Source organism: Notothenia rossii (assembly GCF_949606895.1).
Source record: "Notothenia rossii genome assembly, chromosome: 9".
In the NCBI taxonomy this organism is placed as follows: domain Eukaryota; kingdom Metazoa; phylum Chordata; class Actinopteri; order Perciformes; family Nototheniidae; genus Notothenia; species Notothenia rossii.
In genome coordinates this window covers 35,747,773-35,764,443 of record NC_136907.1, presented here as the reverse complement: position 1 = coordinate 35,764,443, position 16,671 = coordinate 35,747,773, and the positions used below count along the sequence as shown (strand labels likewise).

At 46.7% G+C, this 16,671-nt stretch overlaps 1 protein-coding gene across 1 annotated transcript in view; it reads right to left on the bottom strand.

The window, feature by feature from the left end:
- cblb (Cbl proto-oncogene B, E3 ubiquitin protein ligase) overlaps window positions 1–16,671 on the bottom strand; it is a gene marked incomplete at its 3' end in the record, with an annotated part of 107,396 nt that overhangs the window by 8,636 nt on the left and 82,089 nt on the right. Inside the window, exons 14-19 of the mRNA XM_079650960.1 lie at window positions 2,967–3,080; window positions 2,809–2,873; window positions 1,974–2,078; window positions 1,086–1,271; window positions 808–921; window positions 6–189 (exon numbers count right to left, since the gene is read on the bottom strand). Coding sequence (XP_079507086.1) covers window positions 6–189; window positions 808–921; window positions 1,086–1,271; window positions 1,974–2,078; window positions 2,809–2,873; window positions 2,967–3,080 — 768 coding nt within the window. The remainder of the gene's footprint in view (window positions 1–5; window positions 190–807; window positions 922–1,085; window positions 1,272–1,973; window positions 2,079–2,808; window positions 2,874–2,966; window positions 3,081–16,671) is intronic.

Here is a 16,671-nt window from a genome sequence, read left to right as displayed (position 1 = left end):
TGTACTGAGCGATCGTCAGCGCCCGCTTCACATCCTCAAAGGAGTAACCCTCTCCCATCAGCTTGGCAATTTTGGCGTCGACGTTCTCTGACTCCAAGCTGGGGGGTTTGCCTGGCTGAATGCATGGAGGGATCTTCCTGGGCAGGGGCTTGGGGGGCCTGGCAGGGGCCTGCAAACAGTCCAGCAGTACTTAGAGAGAGAGAGATAGAGAGAGAGAGAGAGAGAAATCATGTCATCGGAAACAGAGGCAGAAACCTGAGAGTGTTGTAAGTGGTAAAGGACAAGTTTATAGTTAGGTAGTAGAGGAGAGGACATCTCCAAAACCTTCTGAGTACAGACCTTTAATATTAAGTAATCAATGTGCTGCATGGCTAGAAAGCAGATATTGAGCTTTTCACTGCAAACATGAGTTTGATGTCCTGTTCCTCACAGTGCCGGGACACGGGAAAAACAGGGGACATTTTGGAAAATAAAAGTACTGAAACACAATGAACGGATTTTGAAGTAAAACTTTGGACAAACTTTGCATGTCTCAACAAATCAGACTTCCTTCATGCATTGATGAGACTTTAAGAGAGCTTACTTTGCTACCAAAAAGTATTTCTACCTTGAATTGCACAATTTCACTTTCAAAGACTCAAACTTCCAGAACTTTAATTCTTTGAAATCCAAGGTTTGATGTGATTTTGGAATATGGAAAAGAATAAGTTTGATTTTGTGAAAGTGAACTCATCAATACGTGGGCATGTGCTTTTGAAGCCGTGTGTGTGCATTTCCTCATGTGGTCATGTGCTGAGAGGTAACTACCCTGAGTGCCGGGCAGATGGTCGTACTCCAGGAAGCCTCTGGAGCCTGTCACATGATCTGTGTGTCGTCTGAGGGGGGGCAGAGCAGCACTGCTCAGCATGTCCAACACTGTGTCTACAACACACACCACACAGAGACACTCAGGTAAACACGCCTGTTTATAACTGGAAGTTTTGCTGTGTGAAAAATGTAGGGTTAGCATAACACACGGACATGCGCCAGATTGTTATTTTACACATCTTAAATCCGAATGAACCGTCACAAGTTTTCCAGCTCACCGGGGGTTAATAGCAGGTGATCATGTCCAGAGGGGGGCCGGGGGGGTTGTGCTACAGCAGAGGGGGCGGAGGTGGAGAAGTTGTAGAATGAGGATGTAGAGGATGGGAGGTCGGTGAAGCTATGTCGGGCTGGTGGAGGAGGGGGGGTCTGGGATGGAGGGTGGCTGTTGAAGGGGTCTTCTAATACTGAAACACAACAGCAAACACAGAGAGATATAAAGTCTCTCAGAGAGGATGTGTTTCAGGTTCATAGAGACAAGAGAGTGCTGTGGGTGAACAACACCCAGAGGTGATGCTGACATCAAACATATGCCAATAATGAGTAAACAGACAACTGTTTTATAAACTTAATTTTTCGGTTTGGTTACAGCATTACAGTAAGAATGTACTGTATATCCATTCCAACTTCAATAGGGCGAGGTTGCAGCGGAACAGATTGAAAAGAAGATTCCATCATTCCATGGAAAATGTAATTAAATGTGCACGGCCGAGGAGTTGACTACCTCAATATCAGTCAAACATGTCATCACTTCATCATTTTATCTTATTAGACATTTGTGTAAAATCGCATGATAAGCAAGTACATTTTTGTGTTGCTCTTTGAGGTCACAGTTACTTTTGACCCCAAAATCTAATCAGTTCATCTTTGTGTCCAAGTGGACCTTACTGCCATATTGGAAGTAATTCCTGCAAGGCATTCCTGAGATATGACGTTCACCACGTAGAATCATTGGAGGAGCTCAATAGGTCATGTGTGACACTGGGGATTGTTACGTAACAAGAGTGACATTTTACAGTTGGAGAGGTGTAACAAAACACAGGGTCGACTGCTCAGACACGACTGAGAAAGGGCACTTTGGCTGGGCGAGGGCAGTGGGGGTTGGCTACCTTGTGGGGGCAGCAGGATGTCATAGTCGGAGGGTGTCTTGTTGAGACAGAGGGCACTATGGGCAATCCGTGAGACCCCCTGCCTGACCAACTCAAAGGGTCCACCTGAGGAAGAGAAGCAGAGAACATGCTTTAAGTTTCACATGGTGGTTATGCACTGGCACATACATACACTTTGTACAGATGAACTCTAAGCATTGTTTTCATCCTGCCTAGTGCAAAGCCTCTTGAAGATGCCAATGATCCCAGAGTAACAGAGTGGTGCAGTGATGATATCTTTTTGGAGGCCGACTCAGAAGTTAAGCACCACAAGGGCTCCCTCGACTATAAGCAATGGTATTTTTCAAAAGTGATTTTGGAATATTGCAAGTGAAAAGAATCTGTGTCAAACACACGTTTATGATACTCATAAATTCTGTTTAGCAAAATAACCTCCACATATTAACACCGCTTTAAGGTTGTTGAGGTGTAAATGCAATCGCCAGATGTAAAGAGCTAACAAGGCTATAAACAAACTAAATCACGGTCTCATGACAGCACGCCTCCACTGCTATGATATAAACAAGTCTCTTTTAGTCATTGCAACCACTGTTGCTAAAACACATCGAAGATTCAGACATTCCCCAATGGGTAGAAATCTCTTCAGCGTGTGTTAACCACATATTATATTTCAGGCATCTAACCACAAACAAGTTAAAAAAAGTGTTGACTTCCAGATAAGAGGACCGGAATTGCTAAAATGCACACTTCCAGGTTTCAGGACTCATCCTACACCGCTCTTTGGGGCTTCAGATAATAGATGTATTAGTTGTTAAACAGTGTATGCAGGACTCACCAGGATCAGGGGGCTGGAGCTTTTTCTCCTTGATACTGGGCTCTGAAGAGCTGCTCTCAAAGGGCCTGAAGAGAGGGGACAGCATCCTAGTTCACCTCAATACAACCATTATTATCTTATCACCATAGAAACGTTGATACAGAAAAAAAGGGGGGTACCTGCTGGGTACAGAGATGCAGATGGGGGCCTGGCTCAGACAAAGGTTGGATGAAGGGATCTGATAGTTGTCTTCCATTTTCTCCACCACAGGGCTGCTGAACGCATTGGAGGGTCTGTATAGATGACCCAGATTTATCACACAGCCTTTTCAATAGTGTCCCTCTTTTAGTTATTACATTCAAAGGGCAATCACTGATGTCATCCCACAGGAGTAGTAGGATGGGGGATTTCACATGTTATTTTAACACGTTTCAAAAACATAGATACAAGGTGACCAGTGCCCTGTCCAACACATTAGTGTAACATGTATTCTGTAGTCATCCAGACAGATCCACTGGCATCAGATGTGGTAACTGCAATTTAATTAATTAGTTTTGTTTAATTGTTCAATCTTAAAGTCCTTCAGCCGTCACTCCTGCCAGTGTGCCGCGGCTAGTGACCAGCAGGAAACAATATCTGATTACTGCAGCTGCCCTTTAATGTGTTCTCTGTATCTTTATTATTGTATCAACTGTATATATTGTGATGTCTCAATTCTGTGTAGTGTTGTTTTATTGCAATAGCTGTACCTTTGTTTTAATGTCTTATGCCTTCTCTTGCTGCCTCTTGGCCACGTTGTCATGGTAAATGAGAATTGTTTCTCACTTCACTTATGTCAGTGGTTCCCAAAGTGGGGGCGCAGAGGCATGACAGGGGGAGAGAGACCAGGAGGAAAACAAATGGTTATAAAAAAAAAATCATAATTTGGAAAATTATTGATTCGAAAATAATATGATACAGTACAGTACTATTACGTCTGGGTCTCTGTGTTTCATTAAAGCTCGGCTCTGTGTGTGTGGAACGAGCCATTTTGTGTGCGTGCGCAAGCGAGAGAGAGAGAGAGAGAGAGAGAGAGAGAGAGAGCGCACCGGTACCGGAGATCGTTGTTGTTAGCATCTGGTGCTAGCGAGGTAAGCTAACGGATATAAGGAGTTTTTTCAACAACAAAGTGGAGGAGAGTCCTCTCCTGTCAGACTGAGAGACTCAGTGAGCTAAAGGACTCTCTCAGTGTTATCTCAGTGGGTCTCAAACATTTTGTTCACCATTAATGTAAACAATTATTTCCGAGGCACACGTTTATATGATCATTATAGTTATAACAAAATAAGAGAATAAATGAAAAACAGGTATGAAATACGAATAAAGTTTAAAAGGAAAGTGATTGTAAAATATCCATAAAGAAAAAGTAAATCTGTTTACAGTTCTGTTTCATATGGGTGTTGAGAGATCTCTTCATGTTGCTCTCAAAGTGCACCAGATTGATGCTTTTAACTTCAATATTTAAAAATAAATCTTCCCGGGGGAGCTTGCCCCCGGACCCCGCTATGTTAGATTGTAGTGGCAATTTCTTATGTTACTTTATATGGTAAAGCCAAATGATTATATTATGCTTAGAAATTGTATTGGAGCAACTCAACCTGTTGAACCACAAGGGAGCATCCCGCCAAGGTCGCCAAGGTCGTACCTGAAGAATGCGGTCCTCCCTATGGGAGGATTGTAAGATAACAGTTTTCTGTCAAAGTCTTTAAGTTTATTACCTCCTGCACAGCATCAGTCCTCTATAAAACACACACACACATTATACCCTGTGTGCACTCCTGCAGACTACTCTATACTCTGTGAGACATGTACCTTTGAAGCGCTTCAAATAAAGAACCAACGAAAGACAACGCTGCCTGCTTTCACCAGTTTATTATTGATTACTCTCATTGTACATCTTTACAGTATTGAAGAGTTTAAAATATCCACGACAAATTGGTGTCAGAAGAGTGGGATCTCTGAAAGCTCCATCGGGGACACCCAGGGACGCTGGTGGTCGCTCCGGGATCCTCGGATTCTCCTCTACCTCGACAGAAAGTGTTACGGGACGAGAGGACCAGCGCCTGAGTGAAACTGATTGACTTCACGAGATCCAACGAACTCAATTCCTCTAAAATATCTGGTGAGATGTACAATTTCTAATTGTTTAAAAGTAAAACGTAATTAACCTCCATGACATTTATTAAGCGGGTTGCTCAAAAGTAGGATATTTGGTATATCCGTAGGATATTTGGTATATCCGTCGTAAAAGGTTTTACGATCAGTTTTTGTGTGATTTGTACTGAGGAACAAATATCACATCACCGACGGGTGAAAAATAGTGTTTTGGTAACACGGGGTGTTTTGGTAACACTTAAAGACTTTCTCCATGGGGACAAAGCAAAGTAAGGGGGCAGAGCCTCCTGAGGGCCCAATTGTAGATGTCATGCGAGCAAAATATGGTGAAAGCAGTCTGTCTAAATTAAATATATGGACGGAAATGTTCGGATTTCCGAAGGGAGGATCTTTGAGTAAATTAAAAATGAAATAAAGGACAAATTACAAGAGTGTGAAGATGGAATGAGAAAGAAGAGTACAATTAAAGTAAAAGAGTTGGAAAAGATAGAAAGTCACAGAAAGTGGTTAAAATACTGCAGGGTGAAGCAGAATGCCGTGAAAGGAGGCAGTTGGCCTCGGCAATAAAGAAAATAAAGGTGGATGATGAAAGTGAAGAAAAAAGGGGAAATAAATGTTGTCCGAAGTCACACAAGCCATTCCACCAGACATCCACTTCTCTGTATCCGTCTCTTACAGGTACGAGGGACCCTCTCCTCGACCACGGATTTCCGTTCCACCCTCAGGCCCATCCACCTCCCCCGTCGTATCGAGACCCAAACCATCTGGACGCCTGTGCCATGGGTGGGGATCCAGCAGAGGCAGTTCCACCTGTTCGGGCATCTCCATCTACACCACCCAAAACGGGGACACAACTCAGCCCGAACACCTTAAAAAAAAAATCATAGAGAAAGAAGAAAAACGACAAGAAACGCCGCGACCGAAAAGACAAGGCCCAACTGACCATGGTCCAAGCCGTTACAACCGCCTGGTCACACCAACCCCAAGGAGACGGCCGTGGCAGGGGGGGCCAAAGAGGCAGGGGAGGTATCCGAGGCCGTGGAGGTTTCAGAGGAAAAGGCAGAGGACGAGGAGGCAACTACACTGGCAATAATGGTGCTTGTTTCCACTGCGGTGAAATGGGTCACTTTATCGCTGAATGTCCGAAGAACACCCAAAAGAAAGACACTCAATCTGCTCAAAACAATGACAATTCTTCAAACTGACATCGTCTGCGGGAGGAGGTGGAGGAAGAGGAGAGAATTCGGTCGAGCGAGACGGGACCTCTGCCTGCAGCATCAAAACAGGGAAGTGCCACACACACACACACATCATGCAAGCTATTGATACATTAGAAAAATTAGAAAACATGCCTGTGGTTAAAGAGGGTACATATTTGAAATATGACACTGAAACAGCATTTAAGAAATTTCCCACACTAACTCTGGCTATCATGGGTGTTGATGTTACATTTTTGGTTGATTCTGGGGCTACACATTCTGTGGTAAAACTGGCAGATTTGCCAAATTGTAAATTTAGTGGTAGATTTATCCACTCAATAGGAGCTGCTGGTGTGACTGTAAAGGAGAAGTTTTCTGTACCAATTCAGTGTAGAGATAACGGTGATGCCAGCCATCCATTTCCCACATCAGTAAAACACAGTTTTCTTCTGTCATCTGTCTGCCCTATAAACTTATTGGGCAGAGATCTGATCCTCCGGTTTGGCCTTGATCTCATTTCTACAAATGAGGGTCTAAAGGTCAGACGACCATCTCCTATGATGGTCCAAAAACTCGCATTTGACGAAGAATTGTTGTATGTGTATCAATGGCTGGCAACATTTCCTGATTCTCAGAAACTGTTGCGTTTGGCCCGTCAGCGTGTCTCCTCACTGGCTGTGTTTATGGAAGCTCCTCATTTGCATTGCACTGCTAGTGTTTCTGATGATAAATGCAAATACTATGATGAACAGTTTCTGTTGGAATGTGTGAATGATGAAATCATGCTTAAAACGATGTATTGGAGCTCGCTGCGCAGCGCTATTTCTGTCACACTCACACCCGCACAACACCAGCTGTATCAAATCCCAGGGGCGGTCCCACACATTTCACTAGCAAGGGGCCCCACTGATAAATGGAGGGATTTGGGTCCATTCGTTAAAGATTGGGAATCTATTACTGATTGGACAGCCACACACACACCTCAGATCATGTACTCTATGTCACATGATGTGTTTAAGTACGATGTCAACTGTAATGTACACGCGCTGCGTACTCTGGCTCTGATTGGGGATGATTCTGTTAACCCTGTGCCAGGACCAGGGGAGCCTGTGTTTTCAGGTTACTCTCATATTTCTGAGCTTCCTGCCGCGCTAAAAGATGTGCCTCCGACACTCTGGGCAGCTCACAAATATGATGTTGGTCTAATCCGTTCTGCCGAACCTATTGTTATCACCCCAAAGTCTACCTACCGCCCAAACCAACCCCAGTACCCATTAAAGCGTGAAGCTGTTGATGGCATCCGGCCAGTTTTTACCTCTCTGCTTAAACAAGGGGTCATTGTTCCATGTAATGATTCTCCGGTACGTACTCCAGTGTTTCCTGTTAAAAAGATCCGGGACAAACCTCCTGACGAATGGAGATTTGTGCAGGATTTACGAGCTGTAAATGAAGCCGTACATGCACGTGCGCCGCTCGTTCCAAATCCTTATCTCATTCTCTCTCAGGTTCCAGCCTCTGCAGCCTTTTTCACTGTTGTAGACCTCTCAAATGCATTTTTCAGTGTCCCTGTACACAAAGACAGTCAATTTTGGTTCGCATTTGAATATGAGGGTAAGCCATACACATTCACACGTTTGTGTCAAGGCTACTGCGAATCTCCCACTGTGTACAACCAAGCATTGTGTACAAGTTTGGCCTCTCTACAAGTTTCCAAAGGCACCGCTCTCATACAATATGTTGATGACCTCATGATTTGCGCACCCACAGCAGAACAGTGTGAAGCTGATACCATCTCCTTGTTACAACACCTCGCAGCTGAGGGCCACAAGGCCAGTTTGTCTAAACTTCAGTATGTGCAAAAGACAGTTACATTTCTGGGTCACATCATTTCAGGAGAGGGAAAAACACTTTCAGATAAGCGTATTGCATCATTGGCTGCTCTGCCAAAACCTGTCACTAAGCGACAGATGATGTCATTTTTGGGTATGTGTTCATACTGCAGGTCATTCATTCCTAACTATTCTCCGCTCGAACAGCCACTCCGTACAATCACGCATGTCACCGGTTTGAAACCTGCGGATCGCCTTATATGGACGCCGGAAGCCGACGAAGCCTTCATTAACATGAAGCTGGCTCTCCAATCCCCGCCGACGCTAGGTCTGCCTGATCCTACCAAGCCTTTTACACAGGCAGTAGATGAACGCGATGGGTGTATGACCTCAGTTCTCCTTCAAGATCATGGGGGAAAACAGAGGCCTGTTGCCTATTTTTCCTCCAAGCTGGACACTGTAGCTGCTGGCCTGCCTAAATGTCTCCGTGCAGTTGCTGCAGCTGAAAAAGCTCTCAACTCCTCACGTGACATTGTAGGTTATGCACCTTTAACACTGTTGGTTCCACATGCTGTTTCTCTCATCCTCTGTGAACAGAGAACATCACACCTCTCTGCTGCACGTTATCTTAGGTATCACACATGCCTGCTAGACATGCCTAATGTTGAAGTCAAACGCTGTACCACTCTGAACCCAGCATCTCTTATGCCTCTCCCAGAAGACGGTGACGAACACAACTGTGTTGCCGAGCTTCTTATTGTATGTACTCCCAGACCTGACTTAAAAGATGTACCCCTGACCAACCCTGACCTTGTTTTATATGTTGATGGGTCCGCCTCTCGCGACCCTGTGGGCACTAATCGGGTGGGTTTCTCTGTTGTTTCAGATTCTGCTGTCCTCTGTTCCGGACCGCTCCCATGCCACCTCTCAGCACAAGCAGCAGAGCTCATAGCACTGACTGAGGCCTGCACTTTGGCAAAAGGCAAATCTGTAACTATCTACACTGACTCACGTTATGCCTTCGGGGTAGTACACGATTTTGGGGCTATCTGGAAGTGTAGACAATTCCTGAAATCTGACGGTAAGCCAGTGCTTAACCATGTCCTAGTTGCAGGCTTATTGGACGCCATTCTGCTCCCGTCTGAGGTCGCAGTATGTAAATGTGCTGCACACACCAGCAACACCGACCCCGTTTCATTAGGAAATGCTGCTGCTGACTCAGCTGCAAAGGCAGCCGCCCTGATTCCTCTCGCACCACACGCACACTCGTTTGTTAACATCCCTGTTTCCTCCATCACTGACAATATGTCGTCACTAACTGCCATGCAGCAGTTAGCTCCACCAACAGAAAAAGCACAGTGGAAAACTGCTGGTGCTACCTTTGACCCCACCTCCAGCATTTCGGTTGGTCCAAATTCCAATCCATGTCTCCCGAGGCATTTTTTCTCACATTTTGCTAAATTGACACATGGGTTGGATCATGTGTCAAAAGGGGGGATGTTAGAGGCTATCAATCAACATTGGTTCACAAGGGGATTCACAGTAACAGCTCAAAAGCATTGTGAAGCATGCTTAATTTGCATTACGCAAAATTCTGGTAGACCGGTAAAGGTTACAGGAACAGGTGCACACCCACCCCCAACTAGACCATTTGAGCACCTAATACTGGATTTCATCGAACTTAGTCCATCCGAGGGTAAGAAACACTGTCTTGTAATGGTTGACATGTGGTCCAAATGGGTTGAAGCATTTCCGGTAAACGCACAGACAGCAAATGCTGTGGCTAAAGCTTTACTAAGGGAAATTATTCCTAGATGGGGGATACCAAGCAAGATCTCTAGCGACAATGGTTCACATTTTGCTAATGAGGCCATTGCACAGATAGGAGAATACCTTGGCATGGACATCAGAAAGCATTGTGCTTACCATCCACAGAGTGGTGGTGCGGTGGAAAGAGAGAACAGTACAATCAAAAACAAGCTAGCAAAATGCTGCGCAGACACAGGTTTATCCTGGACACAAGCCCTGCCCATTGTGCTGATGTACATGAGGATGCGGAAACAAACACGGAGTCAACTCAGCCCGTTTGAGATCCTTTTTGCAGCTCCTCCACAGATTGGGATCAAGGCTCCAGGATGTCCTCTCCCCTCCACAACTTTGTGTGAGGATGCTATGTTGTCATATTGTGTTAACCTGTCATCCAATTTAGCAGATATCAGACGCCAGGTAGCGGCAGCTCTACCTACCCCTGCTACTGGTCCACTCCACCGTATCCAACCAGGCGACTTCGTGCTGGTCAAGGACTTCCGGAGAAAGAGCTGGAGATCCAGCCGTTGGCAAGGTCCCTACCAGGTGCTTCTCGTCACCCAGACAGCGGTCAAGGTCGCCGAGAGAGCCACGTGGGTCCACGCCAGCCACTGCAAAGCTGTCATCTCCGCCCCAGTCTAGCCGGTCCAGTAGAAACAGACGACGACAAGTGACGTGCCAAGTCACCACCAGCACCACACACGCAGCACATACACCCTAGTACCACACACAAGACTCATGGGCGACGGCCAGCTGTGCTTTTTCATATGCCTCTGGTTCCTCGCCTGTGCCGTCATGGTGTGGGGTTTAATTGACATGGTCATGAAGGCACGGGCTCAGTCAGACTAGACACATCCACGAAGCAGACGACGACACCAACATAAACTGTTTGCCGGATCGCTGGCGAGTGATTGAAGATGGAACCCCTCGGACAAGAATTGGCTAACGCCCACCTGGAAAGACGACAACGCAACCGTGAGCAATGCAGAAACTGTTGGAGGGTCTGGACACTAGTAGAGTGGATCCTTTGCATATTCCTTATGGGTTTTGTGTTTGCCATAATCCTATACTTCATGTATCCATGGTTAGTACACAACCCTCTAATCAAAGTCAAAGTAGCAAAAAGGTACGTTGGGGAATCCGGGAGAACCGTATGGTCAAAGGGGCTTATCAAAGCAGGGATTGGTAACATTACTCTGGGAGAAGGGGAAGATAGCACAGTGCAGTTAGACCCGTGTAACTACTTCCCTTGCCCCGACCCTATGAAGCTGGGGCGGGCAGACGTTTACATCTGCTATGTAATAGATGGCACTTACACTAGTACCCACTGTTCCGGAGGATGGGCTTTGGTTTTATGGACCACCTCACGCAAGGACTGGGGTTATACCTTATGGGCCGACAAAACAAAAATCAAAAGGAGACTATCTATCTCTAAAGTCAACTCATCAAGTCCCGCCGTCCTACTACAACTACAGGAGGCCAAAATATCAGACAGGGGCTATTACGTTGTTTGCGCTTATGTATCTGGCAAAGACCCATGTGGGGCGTTTTATATAGACATCACCCCCAAAAACGACACCCCTAAAGCCAAACCTCTAACACAACTTCTAACATCAATAGGTACATCAACCGTTCTGAAACATGACCCTTCCGTAGGTAACAGCATTGACGACTTAAAAGACGACGTTTGGAAAACTAGTAATAGACTAGACGGTAACGTATGGTGGCACACTCTAAGGTCATTTCTGCAGGCCGCAGGGCAAAACGGTTCATGTTATGCATGCACCCTTTTCCCCCAGGACTCATCAATGGCATTACCTGTTCGCCCACGACCTCTAAACAACACAGAACAGCTGTGTGCCTTTATGGCCCTGACCGGGTCTACCAGAGGGTTGAATAAATGGTATTTTGCAAACGCCTCTCTTCCAGCACCATGTGAGCACATGGCGAACGCCACACTGCGCGCAATAAACTCCACCGAGATGATGACTAACTCCTTCGAATTGTACGACCCGGTGGCACGCGTTCACCCCAGCCGTCTAGAAAACCTTACCCATAGTCTCTGCATTAGTAGAAGGAAAAACCGCATAGGCTTACACCTTGGCACAACCACGGGTTGTACTCGTATCATAAAAAACACATGCGGCGCTGAAAAATTCAATCTCAAAGACTGTCTAGTAAAAGGATTTCCCGATAGAATCAATTCGTCCCAAGCATTCCCTAATGTCACGCATACCTCTCTTCTCCTAGCATGGCCTACCGATGCTGGGGCAGGGGCTCCGCAAGACTATGTGTGGCTGTGCGGAAACAAGTTGTATATAGTTGGGTCTAGAACCTCAATTCCGTGACCATTCTTCTGCTAAGATGTTTTGACACTTGATTTGACATCATTGGACCTTTTATAAAAAATATAGACCCAAGGTCCCTCCCAAAAATCCCGGCAATTTTTGCTAGAGGGCCAAATCCAAGATGGCTGCTCGCGCCATCTTAAAAAATTAACTTTTGAACCAGAGCGCCTAGAGTCATGTGTAAATGCACTTTTTGGGGTAAGTCGACCACAAGGATTCCATTTCTGACATCAGTTTGGCGCTATGACATCGTTCGGACCCACAAATCCAAGATGGCCGCCACCCGGTCGAGAAATTACACACGTTTTGAGTACTGATCGACTTATAAGCAAATAATCTGCATATTAATATTTTACCATGAAATAAGAATGTATGACAAGATATACAACTACTTAACCTTCAAATAAAATACTTTTATTAGCTGTAACTTGACTAGTTAGCAAATGAGAACACTTCAAACAACATGTAATAACGCAAAAATGCTGCCTCGAGAAATGGCAAGTTTTGAACAATAACACAAATGAAACACAATTCTGCTTTTTTTTTTATTTATCAATATGACACTGAGAGTCCGTATCAGTCTGAATCAGAGCACCCTGCCTCGCTACATTCTGAATCCTCCGATTCCGATGAATCGCCTCTCTGGACAGCAGCAACTCGATTTTCGTCATCATCATCGCTCTCATCTTCCTCATCTTCCTGTCCCTCTTCAGTTGGCCTTGGTGCAGGTAGATGCATCGGGAGTGCGGGTCGCGTGTGACGTACAGGGCGACAGCAACCACCAACCAGCTCCCAACCATGTCCGATTGATGAGGGATGGTGCTTTAGCGATGGATGGCGCACCAGATACGCAAGTTAGTTGGCACGGAGGCAATGTTGACGCAAGCTGTCGGCATCCGGAGGGAGACGGATGAAGGATTTCTTTTTGATAGTCCTCCATTTAGCAGCACGGGCCTCAGCCATGGTTTTGCTCTTGTTGTCACCGTAGATGATGCTACGTGTGAAGGCAAAGAGCTGCTCCAGCACCTCCTCTGTCAGGGCAAGGTTATCTCCACATCGCGAGAGCTGTTGTCGGGCAACAGGGCTCTTCGCCACCTGGTCATACACAGACTTCTTACCTTTGCCGTAAAAGCCTGAGTTTGCATCACAGCCTGTCATACAATGCAGCTGCACAATACAGTCGGCCATCATGTCAGTTGTCATGTCACAGCAGCGTAACGTTTCCTGCTTCCTCTTGATACAGAGCATACCTGGCAGCTGCTGTGAGATAAGTGCTGCCGCAACATATACATCAGTATCAGTGGCATCGATGACAACTGGACCACTGTAGCCTGACTCGCGCAAAACTACATAGGTGGAGAACAGGACAGTGTCAGCCTCAGACTGGTCAAAGCTGTAGTTCTGCATCGGTTGTTGGGTTGATAAGTTGGTACAGTGGGAGCCGACAGAGTAGACAATCTCCACATCAACACTCTGTGCAAGATCGGTCAGGTAGCTGCATATCATTTTCTGCAGCCGCCCATTGTTGCTGGAGCTACACAGCAGCGTCTTGAACATTCTGGCAGTGGGGAATGCGTCACCCAATTTCATGTAGGTGTTGGGCACATGTGTGTTTCCCTGTACCCTCAGGTCTCGCTCGTCATCCTTCGTCGAGTATGCTGTGTCGTATGGGTCGTTCACACATATGATACGGTGAGCATTATGATGGCGTGCAAGGATAATAGATGATAGCTTGTGGACATAGTCCGACCACTTGTATGGGTTGCCATCTTGTGTCCGCCGATCCTCTGCTGATGGAGTTGCCATCCTCCAGGTCATGCCCATGTCCACAAGAGCGATGTATGATTCCTGCAGATCTACAGATTCCAGAGAGAGCTTCTGCACGAGCATGCTCTTCTGTGTCTTTCTGAAGGTGCCGTTGGAGTTAAATAATGGCACACACTCCTCGACAATACGATGTTCGAGCAACTCGGGGAGGTTCACAAGTTGACTGCCCTCAACCAGGTTTATCATTGCCTTGAGGGCGCTTCGCTCCATTTCTGCAGCTTTCGCCTTGAGTTCATCTGATGGCTTCTCCTTGCTTAACGCCTTCGCAAACGTCAATCGTTTGCACAGAGGGACGGGTGCATGAAGAGAGGTATTCTTATTGAATACCCGTTCTTCCAAAAAGTGGGTCAATTTCTTCTCCCCTGCGGCATGGGCTGAGTTGAAGTCTGCAACGAGCTCATCAGAGGCGGGCATGGCCGACTGCAAGGTACGGAGGGTGGTTGAGGCCGTATCGAACGGGAAGGTGTCAAACTCATGCATGCATTCAACCAGGTCTTGCACACACTGCTCATCTTCTCGCATCCGTTTGGGGCCGCATTCCGTGTGCTTCCTCTTTGTCTTTTTTCGGTTTGCAAGGGCATTGTGAGCTGCCCGGATCTGGGCCACATTGTTCACATTTCTGGAGTGCACCAGCAGCTGCTTCTCATTCTGTAGGATAGAGAGCCAACCAGACTTCATTTTGCTACCCTTGTTCATGGTGCATTCGATCCACATGTCCCAGGCCATGTTGGAATAGGGGTTGCCTGTGATGGACTGGGTGAAGTCAGTACGAAGGAACGCAACCTGATCTGCAGGGAGAGCTGTCAACATCGCCCAAAAGTCTGGCAGCCACTTCCCATATCTATTGTTGTCGTAAGCTACCATCCATGGCAGCATCGCACGCAGAGAGCTCACATACTCATCCCAGTTGCATATATGGACCGCATGTACATTCTGCATGAGCGCGTCTGTCATGGACAGGAAATCCCTCCAGTAGTTTGCCATGTCACTGGCCTCAACGTGGGTGAACATGTTGGTGACAAGGCTCTTGAGGTCAGCATCATTCTCTAGTGCCACATGAGCATCAGCGCGGGATTCCTCGGATTGACTCGTATCTCTCAGAATGTCAAGGTTCTCCCTCGTCTCATCAGCCAGGTCGGGCCCGAGGTTCTCCTTCATCAGCTGACACATAAGGGGCCTCGTACATGAGTCGCAAGCAGCGTAGCCCCCTCTTATAATGTTTGCCTTTCAGTGCACGATCGACGGAGCCATCGGCAATAACTCCAGCCGCGACAAGTACTTCACCTAATTCACTACCTTTGTACCGCTTGTGGATGGCACTCATCATCACACACTGTGTATGGAAGGGACCAAGAAAAGGTACAATGGCACTGAATTTGCTTGGGTTTTCGGCCTTGAGCAGGGTGATGAGGACATACACGGGATGATCTCCAACTAAGAAGGCAAAGGGCATGTGCTTAGTTGCGATGATGGTAACCAGCTTGTCCATGACGTCCTTCACAACTGACTTGTCGGGCGGTTGATTGTAAGATGTATGAAAATAAGCCTTGCTTTTGTCCTGCCACATATTCAATCCAGCGTGAAACCCGTTGTACGAAGGGATATTCTGTTCGGCTGCAACAGGGCGGTCACCATTCACATCAGCACGTGCAAGGGCATGAATAATGCTTCGCTGGCGCTGAGGCTCAGTACTCGATGAGACAGTAGTAGGCTTAGGACGGATCGGAGGCTCGCCACGCTTGACGGTCCTATATGGCATAACCGTTTGCATCTCAGAGGCCTTCTCAGTCAGCACGTCCGAGACAGTCTTGGCATGTTTGATCCGCGGTTGCTCATCCTGGGTGTTTGCCTCATGCTTATGTACAAGACGTTCTTCGCGTTGCAGAAACATCCAATTACAGCGGTGTGAAGTACCTCCTCCTGTCAATGTATCGTTCCGAAAATCGTCATTGTCGATGATACTGATGCTTGGTTCCCCTTCAGCGATCTCTGCCGGACAGACCGAGCACCGCTCAAGGTCATGCATTGTCCAAACATCACGTAGCAGAAGCACGTTCGGGTAACTGATCCCCATGCCCAGCTTGTAGTACGAATCAACAAGCTCCTTGCTACGAGTCAATCCGTGAAGGGTGACGGTGGCATTGATGGCGGTAGTGGTGGGTCGCTTTATAATGTACTGTGTGATGAGAGAGGTGAGAGAAAGTGTGCTTGGAGACAGATCTACCCCATGCTTCCCCTGCAAAGCCGATAGCAACTGCAAAACGAGAGGCGGGAGTTCCTCCTCCTCCTCTAGCTCCTCGACTCGTGGAGGCCATGGGACGAGTTTGATGGACTTGACATCATCTCTGAGCCGCGCAGCCACATTTTGCACCAGTTGCTCACTGCTGACACCAATAGAGGAGATCGCTGCTTCGACATATGAACCGCTCCCAGACGTGTCATAGACTAGGTCGCTCTGGTTTCTCTGAGGGCGAGAGTGGAAGCCGATCTTGTCCTTAAACTCCCGGGTCAGGATATCTTTGATGTAGGATGACTTGACTCCAGATGTTGGGAATCCATACCGAGAAACGATAGAGCTGTAATCTCTGAGGAGGCTCTGCAGTGACCTTAGTTCATGTTCATCAAAGATAACTGTTCTGATGTTATCAAAGAAAATTATCTGAGCTTCACGGAGAGTGACATTGTGCATGTGGGGAAGTTTGTCATCTTCACTCATTCTCT